The 19,734-nt window shown below is 35.5% G+C and overlaps 1 protein-coding gene across 1 annotated transcript; it reads right to left on the reverse strand.

Moving 5' to 3' along the window:
* Positions 1-3,554: 3,554 nt before the first annotated feature.
* On the reverse strand, positions 3,555-18,518 carry LOC140152146 (uncharacterized). The gene is made up of 20 exons (XM_072174444.1): positions 18,468-18,518; positions 16,676-16,849; positions 13,224-13,607; positions 12,923-13,099; positions 11,861-12,304; positions 11,141-11,315; positions 10,865-10,971; positions 10,223-10,507; positions 9,946-10,094; positions 9,384-9,479; positions 8,402-8,596; positions 8,190-8,306; positions 7,190-7,333; positions 6,599-6,805; positions 6,345-6,506; positions 6,067-6,196; positions 5,560-5,717; positions 5,276-5,371; positions 4,042-4,300; positions 3,555-3,823 (listed from the first exon to the last, which is right to left on the reverse strand). Exons 1-20 carry the CDS (start codon positions 18,487-18,489, stop codon positions 3,609-3,611), a joined length of 3,696 nt encoding a protein of 1,231 aa, XP_072030545.1. The 5' UTR covers positions 18,490-18,518; the 3' UTR covers positions 3,555-3,608.
* Positions 18,519-19,734: the final 1,216 nt, after the last annotated feature.

Raw genomic sequence — 19,734 nt, forward strand, 5'->3', positions numbered from 1 at the left:
CTTTTATATTCTTCTTGGTCTTAAATCACTTTTATCTTGGTGTGTGCATGTGAGCTAGGGTATGGGGAGTGATAAAATAGCAATTTGGTCTGGTATCAATCACCATACTAATATGTCATATCCCATGAGTATTTGGGATGTACCATTAGATATCAAGGGTGTTTACAGTGAACTTCACATGTCTAGATGGAAGTAGAGTATGGAGTCAAGAGCATAGTGGAGTTCTTCCAAATTACAATATAGCTTGCATGATAAGCTGACCCTGAAAATACCTTGCAGGAGCTTTGTTATGTTACATTCATGCTAACTTCTTTTAATAATATTTAAACCATGATATAAAGATGAACCTTTTACCAAACAGAAAACAATATCTTTCGAAACATCTCACCATCATTAATGATTTGACGGAACTCCCTATCCATTTACGTCATCAAAAAACATGGGGTCTAAAGCACAAAAATAATGTTCAGGGTTGCCAGTTTGTTTTCTAGTTGAATCAAAACAATTCGCTTCCTACCCCTGCAAAATAATTCCATCTTCAACTAGATTTACGTGGTTCAGTAATTAAGGTGGTCCCCACACAAAGGTGTGTAAATGCAAATAATATGCAATATGCAAATAAGCTCATTAATATTCATAAATATGCAAATATGACACAAAACTATACAGCCTATCAGGCCACCATATACTATCACAATACCAAGTTAGAAGTTGATCTGTTCTTACATTATAAGTTGCAGAGTGGATTTATGAAAATGTAGGCAAAATATGCAATATAATAGTAATATTCATAAATATGCAAATAACATGACACAAAAATATACAGCACTCCAGGCCAGCATATCCAATCACCAAACCAAGTTTGATATAATATTGGATGGCTGAGCATGATACCATAACATATCGGATGAGTCATAACAATATCGGACGAGCCAACGCCCAACGGCGAGTTCGATATTTGTATGACAAATCTGATATGTTATGGTATCATATGAAATAAGCCATCCAATATTATCATTATTAGGTTTTCTTAACTCCTAATAACCCTGAAAACATAATGAAGTTGATCGGTTGTTGCGTTTAAGGTGCAGAGTGGATTAATGAAAATGTAGGCAAAATATGCAAATAAGCTTATTAATATTCATAAATATGCAAATAACATGACACAAAACTATACAGCACATCAGGCTACCATATCCTACCATTGATCAGTTATTGCGTTGGAGCTGCAGAGTGGATTAATGAATTTGCTTCCGCCCGGACACCCAAACAAAGAAACAAAGAAACAACCAGGCAACCATTTGGATGATAACATAAGCCCCACACATGTGTGGGGGCCAAAAATCATTTCCTGCAACAGTTTCATTGACTTCTATGAGTTTTATTGTCTACCATGTCTACTAGAGGGTCCATAACTTCCCCAATACTCTTTAAAATAAGTTTGAAAATACAAATAATATAAATATGTAAATAACATGGCGCAAAACTACACACGCATATCAGGCCACCATATACTATACCAAGTTTGATATAAAATTGACGGATTGAGCGTGATACCTGAATTTATCGGATTGAGCTAGAGTTTTCAAATATCATGTGAGGCGAAGTCGAGCGTGATATTTGAAAACTCTAGCAGATTGATAAATTCAGGTATCATCGAAAAGTATCCATCCAATTTTATCATTATTATGTCTTCAGAATCTTTTTTGGTTAAAAACATGATTTTTAGTAAAAAAACACATGATTTTTAGTAGAAAACATTTTTTGGCAAAAACATGAGTTTGCTTAAAATTGCGATTTCTGCTCAAAATGTGATTTTGGTAAAAAATGTGATTTTGGCTAAAAAATGAGATTTTGGGTAAAAAATGTGATTTTTGGTCAAAAGTGTGATTTTTGGTCAAAAGTGTGATTTTTGGTCAAAAATATGATTTTGGGTCAAAAAATTGTGATTTTGGGTCAAAAATGTGATTTTGGGTCAAAAATGTGATTTTGGGTCAAAAATGTGATTTTTGGTCAAAAATTTGATTCTTGGTCAAAAATGTGATTTTTGGTCAAAAATCATATGTACTCATTTGGGCTGGGGCATAGACAGTATTATATTTATGTGCTCATCCATATACTGCATAATTGCACTTACATTCATATGCACAACAGAGGAAAGTGGTAAAAAATAATGTATGAATCACTCAAAATGTTGTATATCAATCCTCAGCTTCTGTAAATGGTAGCCTTTTAATATTTTCTACAATTATAAACTTAGGTCAAACTTGTATGTTCCAGTTATAAACAAAATATAGATTAGAGAGCTAATCTACTAAAGGGACAACCCATAAATATTCATGTAAATCTTTTGAGAGCTTTAACAATTCTGGTGTACCAAATCTTGTTTTGATTCAGAGATTATAATTATGTACAGAAATCTGATAAATGTATCAATATAAGACTGCTCACATTACTGAGGTTATAAGAGTTGAGGCAGAACTTTTAAATGACCCTGTTCAACACCGATAAAGTAGTTCCAGGGTTGTGAGAAGCCACAGACCAAAAGCGAGGAAAATTACTAAAAATGCTGAAAAACAGTGTCAAATCATGGTAAAAAATAGGCTAAAAATAAAAGAAAACATGTAAATTTTGGCAACAAAAAAAGAGAAAATCAGCTGAAAAGAGGAACTCTCACACCTCTGAATAGTTCTTACCTCAAATCATAGTGAATTTGTAAAATATGCTTGTGAATGAGTGCATGTACATGGGTGTGGATGCATGTGTGCTTATATTGAAAAGTCCCCCCAGGTGATAAATTATTAAATAACTATATAAAATTAACTTAAAAGGGCATTTCGTGATCCACAGCCTCATCCCCCCACTTTTCTCAAAATAAGTTGAGATTTTTATATCACTGGAAACCTCTGGCTACATAATGTTTATGTACAAAATATTTCTTGCAGATTAATTCGTTTAGCAAAGATATCGTGAAATTTGAATTTCGTTCTGGTGCAACGTATTGTCTATGGAGCAGTGTAATACACATAATCATGCATAACTCATAAACGCAATATCGGAATCAACTGAAATTTTGGGAATATGCTTTTTTTCGTTTTTTTGTACTGAAAAATGCCATAAAAAGAGGATGCAAGGATCACGAAATACTCCTTTAAGGTACTATTCAGGTATCCATGGTATATCTCACTTAGGTATATTCGTCTCAGTGTGTGGTTAGGAGACTTTCTTTGTAATACTTCCAGGTATTGGCTTTTGGTATATATTCCACATATCAAGTGTATGAGTATGACAAATACAAAATCATTAGAAAATGGGAGATCTGTGCTGAGTATTTAGTTAACTCCCTGGTGTTTAAATAAGAATGAATTAATAAATATATATAATAGCAAGATATTCATCCTTTTGCCAAATTACTTGTCTTGGGCAATGAGAAAGATCTCAAATTTAATTTTGGTAGGAGTTTGACAAAGACTTATGCATATATCTTATTAATACCAGCGTCATCATGTATGTACAGAACAAAGTATGTATTTGCTCCCGTTATAATTTTATACAAAGAAATTGAAGCGCGGTGCACTTCTGCAGACTATTTATAAACTTTGTAAATATTACAACATATCTTTATTCAAATCCATTTCTTGGACATGAATGTGCAAATCACCAGATATGTTATAATTGTCTCTTTTTGGACACAGTTGGTTTCCATAAATTCTTGTTTTGCTGATTTGAACACCATTGGTACTTTCTGTCGTTAGAACACCACTGTTACTTGCTTCTGTTAGACAGCCGTCAGGTCTTTCAATGATGGCATTTGTGGCCTCATCTGAAGTAAAAAAACAGCAAACAAATTGAAAGTACTTTACTAGATGCAAAAAAAAAATCATACATAATATTGTGATGCCAACAAAGGAATGTTTGACGTAATAATAATGATATAGATACAAATGAACAGACCACAAAGAACTTTTTCAATCTATCATTTATCATTATCTGTATATTTTAAAAGTGGATATGAACGAAAAGTTCAAACTTGAAACATACCTTGCTTGGACATGTTACACTTCATTTCACTGTGAAACCACGTCTTGAAGACCTCTGTGTCAACCCACACCTGTTTCTCATTGCATTTGACCTTTGACTCATTGAGACAATCTTCTAGAGTAAGCAGATGGCAGCATCTGTATTCATCTGATGCTGCAGACAAGTCATTACAAGGACAGCCTATGGACAACTCATACTTGATTCCATGAATCCAAGTTAAGGTCAGCTCATTGAGAGCAGTAGCAAGAAATGATTTTACCTGCAGTATAAGAAAAGAAACTAATGAGGTATAGAACCAAAGACAAAGAGTACGTACTCCGCCATATTTGCATGATGCACATGAAGGGCAAATAATTGATTTTAAGTGCGTTGTTGTTTGCATTCAGCATGAAACAGGTTGTGCCAAAAATGCACACCAAGAGATTAGAGAATAGTTTTATAACTATGAAGCTTAAATACACTAATTATCATTTGATTTCGGCCCTACATGAGCCTTACACACACAGCAATTTTGAGTTGGTACTCTGTAGGTATAAACTCTTTGTATTTACACAATGCATAAAACAGCACTACTAAATTGTGTCCCACTTGAACTTAACCATTTGTGACCTACCTATTCAAACAAAACCAGGATCATGGCCAAAATTCCTTTTTGAGATTTTGCTAAGGCTCTCTAGATTAAATAATAAGTTATCAAGTAACACCAAGTTGTCTTTTTTACCATTTATGCTTTTGAAATTATGGTCAAGTTATTATCAACTGTTCTTTAAATATTACATACATACATATACAATTTATACCGCGCATATTATCTAATTAAAGGTCAAAGCGCCTTTACAAACTCCAGCCAAGGCTGGAATAGAAACAAACAAAAAATATATAAGGAAATAATTACAAATTACATTTACATAAAAAGATGTGTTTTTAAAAGTTTTTGAAAACAATAAGGAAACAGCTTCTCTGATGGAGAGAGGAAGCATGTTCCATAGCCGGGGTCCAATAACGGAAAGGCCCTGTCACCTGTTGAACGATGGTTTTAAATGTTAATGCAATTCTGATTAATAAAACAATGTCTTTTTCCTATTACATAGCAATGAAAGTACTTTTCCCCATGCACCGCCTTTAGGAATGCAAGCTTGGGTTATCATCTCCATCAACCTTTTTGAAGGACTTAATCTCAAAAATTGGTCTGGTGAGGTCACAAATAACAATTTACATCTTCACTAGTACTTACAGAAGTGCATGCCTTGGGATCTGGTTGAGCATCCCTGATGTTGCTTCTGTCTTGCATACCTCCTGCGGATATCACAGGAGTCTTGCTTACTGTCACCTGAAATATACACATGCCAACATTGGTAAATAGTACGTTCAAAAATTACAAACATGTATCATTCATAATTACTACAAACATTGGCAAAGTTTGTGGTACAGTTAGATCCATCCAAAGAGATCAAATTTGTGATGTTGACGAGTAGAAATCATTGTCCAAAGCAGACATGTCATCTCCTACGCACTCACCTTGATACATACTGGTTTAGAAGTTTGCATCTGCAGTTGAAAATGATGTTCATTATCAAGGCTGAAGTTGCCATAGCGATAAAACAAGTGTGGTGTCTGTCCACTCTGTTGTTGGGACCAACGAGCAGCGTGCACCAACAAGCGATGAAAGAGTCCATCTGTTTTCAAATAATGATACGTTACGATTCTAGGTTGTCGGCTTCAAGTATACTTTTCTTTTTGTTAAAATTTTGTTTGATGAACTACTTTCCAAGACAATTTTGTTTTTCAACTGGCTTTTACAAATCAACTACTAGCAACAGTGGTTCCTAGCTTAATACACAAGACACTGTTAGCTTCATATAATTACTATATTTCTCCATCTTTGAACATTCTGCACTGTTCAGATAATCCTCACATTTACTGTTTCTAGCTACTTTCACACAAGTAATTCAGGAATGCTTACAAGCTGCTAGAAATAGAATAGATGGACTACTATTACAGTAATTAAGTCTAGCTAAAATTTACCAGGCAAGAATCCATGTAAGTCTATGTAGAATGTGACATTGCTCTTATTTCCTGCCAGTTCCTGATGCATCTTCCCACCAGCACATGGCTGTAAGCAAGCTGGTACATAATAGGTACATACAGCTTCACCCTGTATCAGATAGAAAAGTGAAAATATAGGTTTGTCATTTTGACTGAATTTCAACTAGGATGTATTGAGTTGGTTCCTAAAATAAAATGAAAGAAATATTACAACAAGTCGGGTAAAGGAACATGACAAAAATTGGAACTTCACTGACCTTCTCAGTGGGTGTTTGTGGACAGAGCAGATCAAACATCTCCATGAGAGCCAAGAGAGCAGGCTTCTGAGGCAAGAGATCATGCCACATGTGATCAATAAGACATTCTTCTAAGATGCCTTCTTCCTTCAATCTTCTCCATTTGGTCTTCAGTGTAGCCCACTAAAAGATAAACAGAGAAAGCTCATAAGACTGAAAATAATATATTGTTAAGCATGGATTTAAATTTAATAATGTATTTCATAAACGTTTACCTGTTGTTGCCATGGTAAAACTGTAATAATTCTCTTAAATATGTCGATAAGCCACTGTGGGTCCAAGATAACCATTTCCTGTAGGCATCTGTTGTTATTATCATTTCCTCCAAAGTAGATAATGGTGCCAAGATCATGGTAGAAATGCAGCATTGTGAACAGTTCTGTGTCCGATTGGATTCCAAGGTCTCTGCTCATAGCTTGTACCTGTTTTACAAAGTATGAAGTGTCTTTTTTTAACTAATCAACAGAGAATTTGACATATTGATTGGCATACATGTCAAATAGTCTATACAAAGTACACGCCTTGTGCAGTCCAACAATTTGTGTAAATAATGTGATAATTATACATTACGATTAGTGTCGCAGTCATATTCTCCATCGTAGTGTGACGTCAAAATCGATTATTGCCAAGTCAACTGGTTCACACTATCTGTATTCGGAATCACAATCAATATGATCATAACACAAAGTCAATGGGTTGCTATCAGTTGTATAAACCAAGTGAACCAGTAACTAAGGTATGAAGTATTCACTGTGATGATGAATATAGAGAGAAAAACTTTTTCATATGCACACTGCATTGTTTACCTGTGCTAGTTTCATGAAATGTTGACCTTCATTGATAGCCTCTGCTACAGACTTCTCAAATTTGAGCCATCTAAGTGGAATCTCCTCTCCCATGTATGTCTCCTGGCTTGCAACAGAGACTATGTGCTCCCTCAGGAAGGACACCTGAAAGAAACCAATATACATATGAACACACCTTTATTCCAAAATTAATAGTACATACATTGCCAATTTATATAATAAACACTTTTTTAATAAGACTTACAAAGACAAGCTCTTCTGAAAAAAAAAAAAAAAAGTAGTTATCTACATGTACATGTACCTGCTGGCTTTTCACCCTGTATCTGCATTATACATATTAGGAGATCTTTTCTGTGCCATAAAAGCTGCTATATCATTATATCGCTTTAGAGTTTATCGCATAATAACTGCTGATTCCTTGTGTATTTATATGTTATTTTAAGTGTTCTTTACGGTAAATCAGTATACAAATATAGACTGCTCATGAGGGAGATAGTGAGAACTGTTTCCCCGAGGTAATCTTGAGACCATGGGTCTACAATTTCTCCGAGATCGTCAGGTCGAGGGGAAATCAGTTGTCACCATCTCCCGAATAAAGAGCAGTCTATAGAGGTTATCCGTGTTCTATAAGCTGCATATCCTATCAGCGACAGCTATACCTTGTTTAGGACTTTCAAAAGAATTACCTACATGTGCAACCATGACTGTTTCAAAATAGCCCGCCAAAGTCACGCAGGTAATTCCGAGGTCGTGCAATTGGTTTGAATGAGGAATACTACAGGAACCAGCGCATTTTGTTAGAAGTCACACATGAGTAAAGTGGATAACCTCTATATTTGTTTCATACACCTCATACATATTTTTTGGCATCTTGTAGAAATAAAAAAATGACATGTGACCCAATTTTAACCAATCAGATGACAGAAAAATATGTATGAGGTGTATAATACTCTTCTTCATGGTATAATATCTGCAGATCGACTGCCTCCATGTTGCTTACCTCTGTATCTGCCTGGTCATTTAAGCTGTTCTCTATAGCATAAAATCTGCTGACTACATGCTGTTCATAAGGCTTACCAGACACCATGTCACAGATGATTTGGAACTTTGCTGCTATCTATTAAAAGAGAAAAATTACATACACTTAAAGAACTTAATCTTGTGGATTTGTGACACATAAAGCAGCAATAAGAAGTAAGTGTTCAAACTTACCAGACTTTTCCTTTCTTGTGGATCAATACTGATATCAGAACTATCTCTGTGAGTTCCCACAATAAATATTGGAGGTGATAGCTGAGGCTTGTTTGCATCACAGATTTGCTTCTTGGTTATAGCATATGCATAGATAGACTGCATCCAGAAATCCAAGAACCCAAGACCTGTTAACTCATGGAATCGTGACTCTAACTGGCATAATATCAAATATTTACAATGGTAATTATTATAATAACATGTACCCTCTGATTATTATTACAGCTCTTTTGGAGACATGAAATTAATGAGATTTGGTAGCTGAATCACTCGTGTTGAACACATCAAAACTCTTTTTAAAATACATTATTGCTTTAATTATGATTGGAGAATGATATGAGGGAGAGCAAAAAGGCAAATGACTGACAGCAAAATGTAAGAAAGAATATTGGATATTCAGGATACACTTACAGTTCAATCAATAGTCTGTGTGTCTAGTCCAAGTTTAAGATAATTAAAATCAATCGCTTTGTATCATTTAACTTTATGTACACATTTTGTACCACACATTAAATTTGCTTTGGAATGATGATTAAACCTACTTCTCTATAAACAATTTATAAAATACTGCTATTTCAAATTCTGAAATGGTCTAGTATAGTTATGTATCTTCAATCCCATAGAATAAAGAATGCAAGGATGATGATGGTGGTGGTGGTGGTGACAGTGGTGGTGATGGTGAAGATGCGCGACGATGATGATGATAACAATGATGATGCATACACCACACATTTGCTTTGCAAATGATGATTCCAATTCTAAAAAAGTCATTGTAGTTGTTTACATGGATCTTCAAATCCATAGAATAAAGAATGCATGAATGATGATATAATGACAATGATGATAATGATTATTGAAGACATTTTGTGTGCACATATGGCACTTCTCACCCATTTCCTCCATTATGCTTATGATGAATGTAACAAAACTCTTGTTAACTTACCTTGTCCATGTTAGCGATCTGAACTTTGACAGGTCTACTAAGGTCAAGACGTAGATCAAATGCCAGGATGTAGATGGCCCGGTTGCTAAGGAAAACCTGACAGATGCAATAAAATTTTAAAAAGTCAGATTTGAAGTACATTATGCAATTTGTTTATGTTTTTTTGAAAAGTCTTTCTGAAGGGTAGAAAAAGGAATCCCCAAAGCTCCAATTGGAGGTATGACTAAATACGTTTTCAGTCAAATTTTAATTTGGTTATTCTTTGCCAAGTAATATAAAATATTATTAGTAACAACTGTCAAGAAAGTTTTCTGGTCATTTTAATCCAAACAAATGCGGCAAAATGAAAGAGAACTCCGGAATTTTAAGTCGTAATTATGACTAATTCAAACTTGTTCTGTTTTCCAAAAAATGCAAAGAATTTCGCTGAATCCTACTAGGTGTAACTTGGGACAAATGTAAACATTACAAACATGCCCAAAAATCAGGTTTGAGAAAAAAAATGTATGTTATGGCTTTAAAACAGTATCAACTGAGTATATAATTCTAGTTTTATACATACCTGGTGTGTTGTGTAATACACATCTTGACCAGCAAAATCCCAAATCTGGAATTCTGGAACATTCTGGTGGGCAATATGATCATCTTGGGTCAACTGCAGTTGATGTAGTAATTTCTTTGCAATGGTTTCTGGTACAATTGTTTGGTGTGCTGCAATATAGACAAAATACACAGACTATTAGTTCCAAACTAAAGCCAACTGAGTAAAATATAGATGGCTAATAATAATACAGACTTTCTAAATCACTGCAATTTTTTGGACTAGGCTTGAACCATACCTTGAACATCTGCTCCAGATATGGTGCCTTCTGGTACTTGCTGTGATTCTTCATCATCAACAACCATATTGGACAATTCATTTGTCTGGTCTCCATCAGCAAAATCTTGCCCCTTGTCTTGGCTGGTTTTATCTGCCTCAGGATTTGCCGATATGCTCTGTTCTACTTCCTGGTCATCAGTTCTTGTCTCTTCACTTTCAAGTGTGTTGCCCAAATTCTTAAGTTGCTGTACCATCAAGGTAGAAAGTGTATCTATGTACTGATTCTCCACATGTTTGGCAAAATCTATGTATCAAGTTTGTAAACAATCGTACAATTTTAAATAACAGCATGGATTTATCAGGGGATCTATTATGGCATACATTACATAGCCGATATATTCTGTTAAAAGTATGCAGGGTAGCGACCCAATTGAGAATCTGCACACCAATATACTATCTTGACACCTCATCTTGGAGCAGAATCATAATACAAATAACAGCAATGGTAGTAGCAATATTAGCAAAGAAAACCTGATGCACTATCCTGACAACTGATGTACTATGGTGACAATGATGACAACTGATATAACACCCATCACAGGATGAGCCCCTGATAGACCCCCGATTATAAACCTTATTTGAGATCTACAAAGGAAGATACCTGTGCAGGCTGTCTCTTGTACTATCCATGGATTGCCTTTGTTTGGTGAGACCTGTACAAATGTTGTAGCATCAACACCATCAGTAATTCCTTCAGATTGATTATACCTGAAATGATCGAGACAAAATAAGGTCAAGAATAATTTGATGTGTGGTGGCACAAAAGTTTTTTAAAGGTCATAATGAGGGGAGGAAGGTCCTGCCCTCATAGGGGGAGGGTCCTGAAATACACTAACAAATTGACCATTTTATTCCAAAAGTAAATCTTTAATCTAACATTATTCCATCATATCTTTGTCCAGTGATGGTTTTCATGAGACTTGTCTTTCCAACTCTTTCTTGACCAACAAGCATGAGTCGAGTTCTGTACACAGATTTGGTGCCATCTTGTGATGCCTTCAGGTAAGCTTTAAGAGCCACTGGCCCACAAGATAATATTTCGGCAGGTGTATCTGTACAAGCATAAGTCAATGTGTACATTTTCAAAGATTTGACAATATAAATTGGTTTTGTTGTGCAGTATAATGAAGAAAAGATACAATACACCAAATTACTAGCAAATTGGTGCACGATACATTGAATCTTCACTTAGGTCACACATGATGATGAATTACTTTGTATGAAGAAATGTGTGAATTAACACCATCTTGTTACTGGTGTAATACCAAATACTCCTTATTAAAAAGTTCGAATAGGTGTACATCACACAATTCCATTATTACAATTGCACTGGTTGCAGAAGTATCTGAAACCATGCACCATTCCTAAAAATGAATTTCACCTCAACTGTCCTCCACCCTAATTAATTATGTCTTTCGTTACTCTCTCAGCTCATATGTATCAAAATAAGAAGGTATGTGCCATTGCCGGTCAAAGGAGCAATGGCACCTTTCTGTAAAACAGCTTAAAACCTACATGTACATGTACATTGCATGAATTCATATTTTTATGACACAAAATAAACATATAGATCTAAATTTATTACAAATTATTTTACCTGTGTAATCGTCATTAGCAGAAACTTTAACAACTGCATTACTTTCAAGAGCTTCTGTCAAAGCCTGTATCATCCTCATTGAAATATCCACAAATTTGATAACCTTGATGGTACTAGATGGATTCTCATGGAAATATTTCACCAGTGTATCAACCAGAATTGGACATGCTTTTTCATATAATTGTGTGTATGTTGATCCTATTGCAGGTAGAGTTATTGTTGTAGCATTCATTTTCTCTGCACATTCCAGGCTATTTGCCAAAGCCAGTTGTAATCCTTGTGCATGATCTGTATTAACATGCTTAAAATTCATTTTCATGCTTGGTACTATGGTTAGAATTACATTGCTACATAAGAACCCATCTCCAGATAGAACAAAAGTTGATCCAATGGTTGTAGATACTGTTTCAAGATATGAAAGCTGACTTTGGAAAATATGTCCTCCTGTAAGTAAAAGAAATACACTCCAAAAACAAAACAGGAAACAAACAAATACAACAATAATAACAATAAATTTATTGTCAGTTTATAGTGCATCACATTGCTGTGCTACTCAACCCAACATTTTAGTTTGATACAATAGCTGTGGCATAAATTTTAAAATATCCTGAAAGCATGGAAATGTTAAAAGGGCAGTGAAAGCACGTACTCAACTATAATTATTTACCAATTACACTTCATTTAAAGTTTAAAGAACAAAGCCAAATTTGCTGGTGGTGGTGACCATGATTAGGGAATGTAAAATTGAAAAGTACTCCAAAATGTGAGCTCCAGAGTTAACCGTATTTAAATAAAGTTTTGAATGTACATCCACTTCTGTTAGCTCTGTTACCTTATCTCAAATATGCAAATAACTAAAAAACCTAAACAGCACAAGAGGTGATCACAGTCTACCTTCCTACCAAGTAAGGAGAAAAAAAATAGACAGAATCATATGATTCTGTAACACTGCCCACAAAAATTAGTCAATTTCTATTCTTTTTTAGACTATGTGGTAGCATATGACCATAATTCATTCATTATTATCTTAATTTTCATACTACTCTGCTATTTATCACTTACCAAACAAACCGGCAGAAACACAGAATTCACCAACAGTGTCGACATCGGAGTCCTTTGCAATAATCATAGCATCAGCTACCACATGAAAAATGTTGTCATTGATAACCTGTATAGTTGGTCCATTTGTCATGGTATACACCCGAGTATATGGTATGGACTGCAGGACTGCAGAATCAGCTGCAAAATATCAACATATTAAAAATCATGGCATAAACTGATAGTAATGCTTTTTGATGCAGATATATGAGGTCTTGTTTACAATCCATTACTTATTCAACACTACTAGCTTCTGTTGTATTACCTTTTTTTCTAAAAATGGCTGTAATATCGTCCACTTCATGCATATCATCTATTATGAACATGACATCCCTAAGTGATTGTGTGGACACCAAGTCGACTGTGGCTTCCACTACTGTCTCTATGATAAATGCATACTGCCACTGCTCTCGAAAAACAGCAAATGCAATGGATCTAGCTCCAAGCCATTGTACTTGGTACACTTGGCTTATACACTTAGTAATTGCCATTTTGAAGTCAGCAACTGCTGATGGACCGCTGAGAAGCTTGCCATTGATGATGATGTAGAGAGCCCGATTGCAAGGAAAGTTGCCTGGGGGCATTCCGAAAACCTGACATAGCTCTTCTGTAGATTGCTGATGGATTTGCCTTTCCAGGTCATGCCTTACTGTAAGAAAGCAAATATAAGCCAAATTCAGTTGCATAGAGCCCAAACATGTTTTGATTGTCTCTATTTTAACACACAAACATATTACTGCAGACTGTTTTTAACCACCTTTCTGACCATTATACACTTCCAACTGCGGATGTTGTTTTTATTTGAATTCATATTCCGTCACGAAGTGACGAGCGATTGGTATTTGACCAATAAGGTAGATTGCTTTTCACAATGCAACAAAGAGTCCTATCTCATTGGATCACCAATCGCTATCACTCAGCAACTTAATATGGGGTCTTCCCGTCAGTCTGAAACACCGTCAGTCGGAAACACTGTCAGTCCGAAATTTTAGGATTAGGGTTAGGTTTAGCGTTAGAGTTAGGAACCATATTCCTAACCCTAAAAATTCAGACTGATAGTGGTTTGGACTGACGGTGTTTCGGACTGACAGGATATATAAGTTCAGCTAACATAGTCAAAATCCTATTGATGAATGCCGGGATGAATGAGACAAAAACCCAATACTTGTGTACTCGCATTGTGATATATTATTCCTTCGTATTGATTGATTGATATACATTTTCATTTAGGAAAATTATCAAGTCTATGATATTCATCTGATGCTATTGATATTCTCGGAATGCCTATATATATCTTGACATGGGTAGAAAACCACAAATATATCCTGTTATTTTTGATCTCCCATTGTCACGTGATTGAACACGAACATATATTTTTTTTTTAAATTTTGACTGCCTATAACTGGGAAAAGTTTGAGATTTACACACATTTTACACAAATTATACATAAGTTATTATGACAATTAACATATGTGACCAGCTCCAACAAAACCCGGAACAAGTCGCCAGGCATGTTTTTGAGTATAGGCCTTTTAAGATAACATTCCCATAAAAAACTAGAATTACGCGGTTCATAATTAAGGTGGCCCCCACAAAACTATACACCACATGAGCCCACCATATACTATCACAATACCAAGTTTGATATAATATTGGATGGCTGAGCATGATACCATAACATATCGGATGAGTCATAAAAATATCGGACGAGCCAGCGGCGAGTTCGATTTGTATGACGAATCCGATATGTTATGGTATCATGCTAAATAAGCCATCAATATTATCATTATTAAACTTTCTTAACTCCTAATAACCCTGAAAACATAATAATGAAGTTGATCAGTGATTGCGTTTAAGCTGGAGAGTGGATTAATGGAAATGAAGGCAAAATATGCAAATGAGCTCATTAATATTCATAAATATGCAAATAAAATGACACAAAACTATTCAGCACATCAGGCCACCATATCCTATCACTGTACCAAGTTTGATATAATATTGGATGGCTGAGCATGATACCATAACATATCGGATGAGTCATAAAAATATCGGACGAGCCAACGGCGAGTGCGATATTTGTATGTCGAATCCGATATGTTATGGTATCATGCGAAATAAGCCATCCAATATTATCATTATTAGGTTTTCTTAACTCCTAATAACCCTGAAAACATAATAATGAAGTTCATCGGTGATTGCGTTAAAGCTGCAGAGTGCATTAATGACAATGTACCGTATTCATTCCAATAAGCGCCCATGCCCCAATAAGCGCCCACCCAGGATATATTCAACTTGCTAAAGGGTACCATTAATGTTGAAGTGACAGATAGATGTTGATATAGTGAAATAGCTGGAGGACTACACATCCAGTGTAAACTTGCAATACATTTTCTACAACAGAAAAGCTACTAGAACGTCTCAGGACCCTTTTATAACATACATAAATTCATCTCTAATAATCGCCCCTCACAAACAATTAGGTAAACCAGGTAAAGAAATAAGCGCCCACCCAAAATGACTTTGTTAAGTGCCCTGGGCGCTTATTGGAATGAATACGGTAGGCCAAATATGCTAATGAGCTCATTAATATTCATTAATATGCAAATAATGTGACACAAAAGTATACAACACATGGGGCCATCAAATACTATCACCGTACCAAGTTTAAAGTTGATCGGTGATTGCGTTAAAGCTGCAGAGTGCATTAATGACAATGTAGGCCAAATATGCTATTGAGCTCATTAATATTCATTAATATGCAAATAATGTTACACAAAAGTATACAACACATGGGGCCACCAAATACTATCACCGTACCAAGTTTGAAATTGATTGGTGATTGCATTTGTGCTGCAGAATGGATTAATGACAATGTAGGCAAAATATGCTAATGAGCTAACTAATATTCATAAATATGCAAATAATGCAACACAAAACTATACAGCACATGAGACCACCATACCCTATCTCCGTACCAAGTTTACAATCGGTGGTTGCGTTAGTGGATCAATGAATTTGCTTCCGCCCGGACAAACAAACAAAGATACAAAGAAAGAAACAAACAGGCAAGGAAACAAACAACCATATGGATGATAACATAAGCCCCACATATATATGGGGGTCAAAAATCAAATTGCGGAATTCTTAATTTCATGGTATTTGACCTTGGGACTGACTGGACTTTCAAATCTTGGAAAGTACTTATTAAACAGAGGTTTATTTAATCAATAATTAACAGTTGAACTATGATAATCGCTACTCAATCCTATGTAAGGCAGGAAACTAATTAGCACATTTCTAAGACTAGCAATTTTGCAAAAATATCAAGGTATTATTTACAAAATTATCCATGCATATCTTGAAAAGTATTGATGCTATATATATAATTTTGGTATCATTTTGAAGCTTATTGTCCCATGCTTACATTTTAATTCAAATCATGAAATGTCAAAAATGCCACTTGTTCCTGGTTTTGTCGGAACGGGGCACATATGTTGTCCAGGGACTGATATTAACATCACCAATAGGGGACATACTCTCAAATGCATTTTTAGGTTATTTGCACCCCAATGCACATACTACAGAACTGGGTACAGTCCCCAGATGGAATATAAAATTAAAAATCGTCTCGTTCTATACCTACGCATATACAACATAACCAAAATCAGATAGGCGTATAGGGATGGAGTCCAAGGTTACAAGGCTAACTTAACTTACCCGAGTCAGGAATCAAGCTGCATATTTGATCACTCTTCAAATCAGCTTCTAAAAATGCAGTGACATAGACATCTGCTGGTGGTGGTTTGTGCTTGGTCCAATCACAATGAAATATGGATGCTTCACATCCACTACTTAACTTAAAACTGCTACACTTCAATGGCTGACGTTTCTCTGAAAGATGAACCAATATTACAGTGTTGGAAATAAGGCAGGCTGTCAGGCCAAATGCCTAAGAATATCACCCTCAGGTCCGCTGATGCACCACCCTAAACGGCTCGGTCCCATGAAATCAGAGTCACCAAGACTAACTTGTTTCCCACTTCAACATTAATCTAAAACATTAATCTAATCTTTACCTACCAACAATTAAAGCTTCCACACTCATTATGCCATTACTATTTGTTGATCTCTGGTCTGAAAAACATGTATATGTATAGAATTTTAAAATTTGTTGAGGGCCCATAGACCTATGGGCCAAAATGGCGCCCTTGAACATTTATTTCCAACACTGCAATTATGTGTTTTAAACTAAGGTACACATAGCTATATCACTTCAAACACTCCCCTGACTTCGATAAGCCTCCTATTTAGTTACATCCATAAACCCAACCCACCTATCACCAAAATGGTTAATTTTTTTTTACATATTATATAGATTCCTGTAATCTGATTGGCCAAAAGTGTTTTCATAAGTTTGACTGTGCCTGTTGCCCTGGGTGATGGGCATAGTTAACTTACTTGATGCCCATTGTCAAGGGCTGCCGCAATGGGAATGGTCGATCTGTGTGTATCCATTTATTCGAGCATCGCAATGCCCTTGTTGTCAAATGACAAGAATCTTTGCCGGGAATCTTTGTCTACAACCATGACAACTATTATCTTGGTAAAATATGACTGATTTATATTCAGGGCATGATTGACTTATAGACCCTTGATGATCTCATTGCAAAACCAGATTAATATTATCGTAGGTCTATAATTTTTAACCATGCCTCTCACGGCAGTCAAAATTTGTATACTATTACTAGCTTTTATCCCTACCTCATACCTGAGGCCAAACATTTCTTTGGTACTACTTAAACACAAAAATAGAAAAAGTAAGCATATGAGCATCAAGAACCTTTTGGCAGTAACAGATGTCAATTTCATGGATATTGAACATCTTGTTTTGTAAAATAGAGATGTTCATATTACAGACTCATTGATGTGTGTTGATAATATTTTGTAGATATTGACATTTATTTGAAGTTGGAGGTCTCGAAGTGTTTTAATCCTAACCGCCTAAGGGGTTTTTGGCAACGGGAAGGAAAGAATAAAGAGAGAAAAGAAAGAAAGAAGTTGTTTGCTCTGGGTGGGATTCGAACCCGAGACCCCTCGCATGCCAAGCACTTTCGGTCGCGACACTTTTGCCACGGGTCTTGGGCTTCGCTGGCCAGCGAAACCGTGCCTATATATCACTTAGGGCGATTGCGTCATCACACCACGTGGAATGCGCGCACGAACAGCGCATATAGTATTTTGTAGTATACAGGAGGGTTAGGGTTAATATGATACATAAGGTTGTTTTATTGCTCTTCCACATGCATTTATTTGGATGTTTGTGGATGTTGCGATTGCGCATGTGCGTAGACGCACAACATGCGTAGACGCACACAGGTCAATAGTTCATTTCCATGACCGTGCATAGTTCACTTTGAGGGCATAGCTAATTTAATGACCGCACTTTTAACCAATCAGATGACAGGAATCTATTACGAGGTACCGTATATAATAACTATACTGAACTTACCTGTGTCATTTTTATCTGCCATGATCAGTGATGCATTGGAAATTCAACCCTAAAACATAAATAAAAATTAACATCATAATATTATTCATTAATCTTGTCACACCATGTTTTACTGTGCACATCGTGTAAGCATCCTGGTCATTTTAATAATAATAATAATACAGATGACGATGAATGTGCATTGGCTATTGATAATAATTGTGACACAAGTGCAACTTGCACCAATACCCCTAGTTCCTTTAAATGTGCCTGTAATGCCATTATAGTGAAGACGGTACCACTGGAACATGCACAGGATAGTTATTTTTGTACTATATCACCATTTCATTTATTTCAGAATGAATCAACTTGGAAATGGTGTATCTCTATCAAAATGATCTACTACAATTGCTTAAAGCCATATTATAACATTTGCTGAGGAGGACGCCCTCACTGGTTTTTTATATTCATTTTTTACACGATTATATTGTACTTTATTAAACCAATATACCCTACAAAAATCAAGACTCTAGGTGCTGTAGTTTTGTCGAAATCTGAGATTTTGAATAAAACGCCAATGGAATTATTAGTCGAACGCATACATGATGTTCATAATACACAGTACGTACACGGCGTGCGGGACGGTGATCTACACAACAAAGGATCGTACCATAACATGACCGAAGGAGTGGTACGTATTGGTGACATATGCGCTGGTGGTAAATTCCAATTTTCTTTGCTTTGCCGTAGTTGTTCGGCTCAAAAATAAAAGGGGATATATCTGACAGTAAGAACTAACATTTTATGGCAAAGAAATGCTAATCTATTTTGTATGAAAATGTTATAATATGGCTTTAAGTTTTCAAAATAAATTCCATTTTATGAGCAATATTTGGTTGAGCAATATTTGGTTGAGCAATGGGAGCTAATATACACAACCGTATTCGTAATATTACAAAGAAACATAATTTACATAATTTTTTAGTTCAACTTGACCAGTACGATATTATTGAAAATACACAAGACATACCAATTATCACCTGATTATATAAATACAAAATATCAATGTGGCTTTATCCTGACACTACAAGTCTGTGCCGACATGCAAACAACACACAAGATGAAACACAAAGCATGATGTAAGTGAACATCAAAACTACAAACTCATATCTGCCGCAAACCCCAAGGGTACTTGAGTCAGACATTAATCAACTGCATGAAAACAATTAATGTTATAACATTGCATATAATCACTTTAAAACACAATATAAACAGTAGTCAAAGATCG

The sequence above is a fragment of the Amphiura filiformis genome, chromosome 5, assembly GCF_039555335.1.
Source record: "Amphiura filiformis chromosome 5, Afil_fr2py, whole genome shotgun sequence".
Classification (NCBI taxonomy): domain Eukaryota; kingdom Metazoa; phylum Echinodermata; class Ophiuroidea; order Amphilepidida; family Amphiuridae; genus Amphiura; species Amphiura filiformis.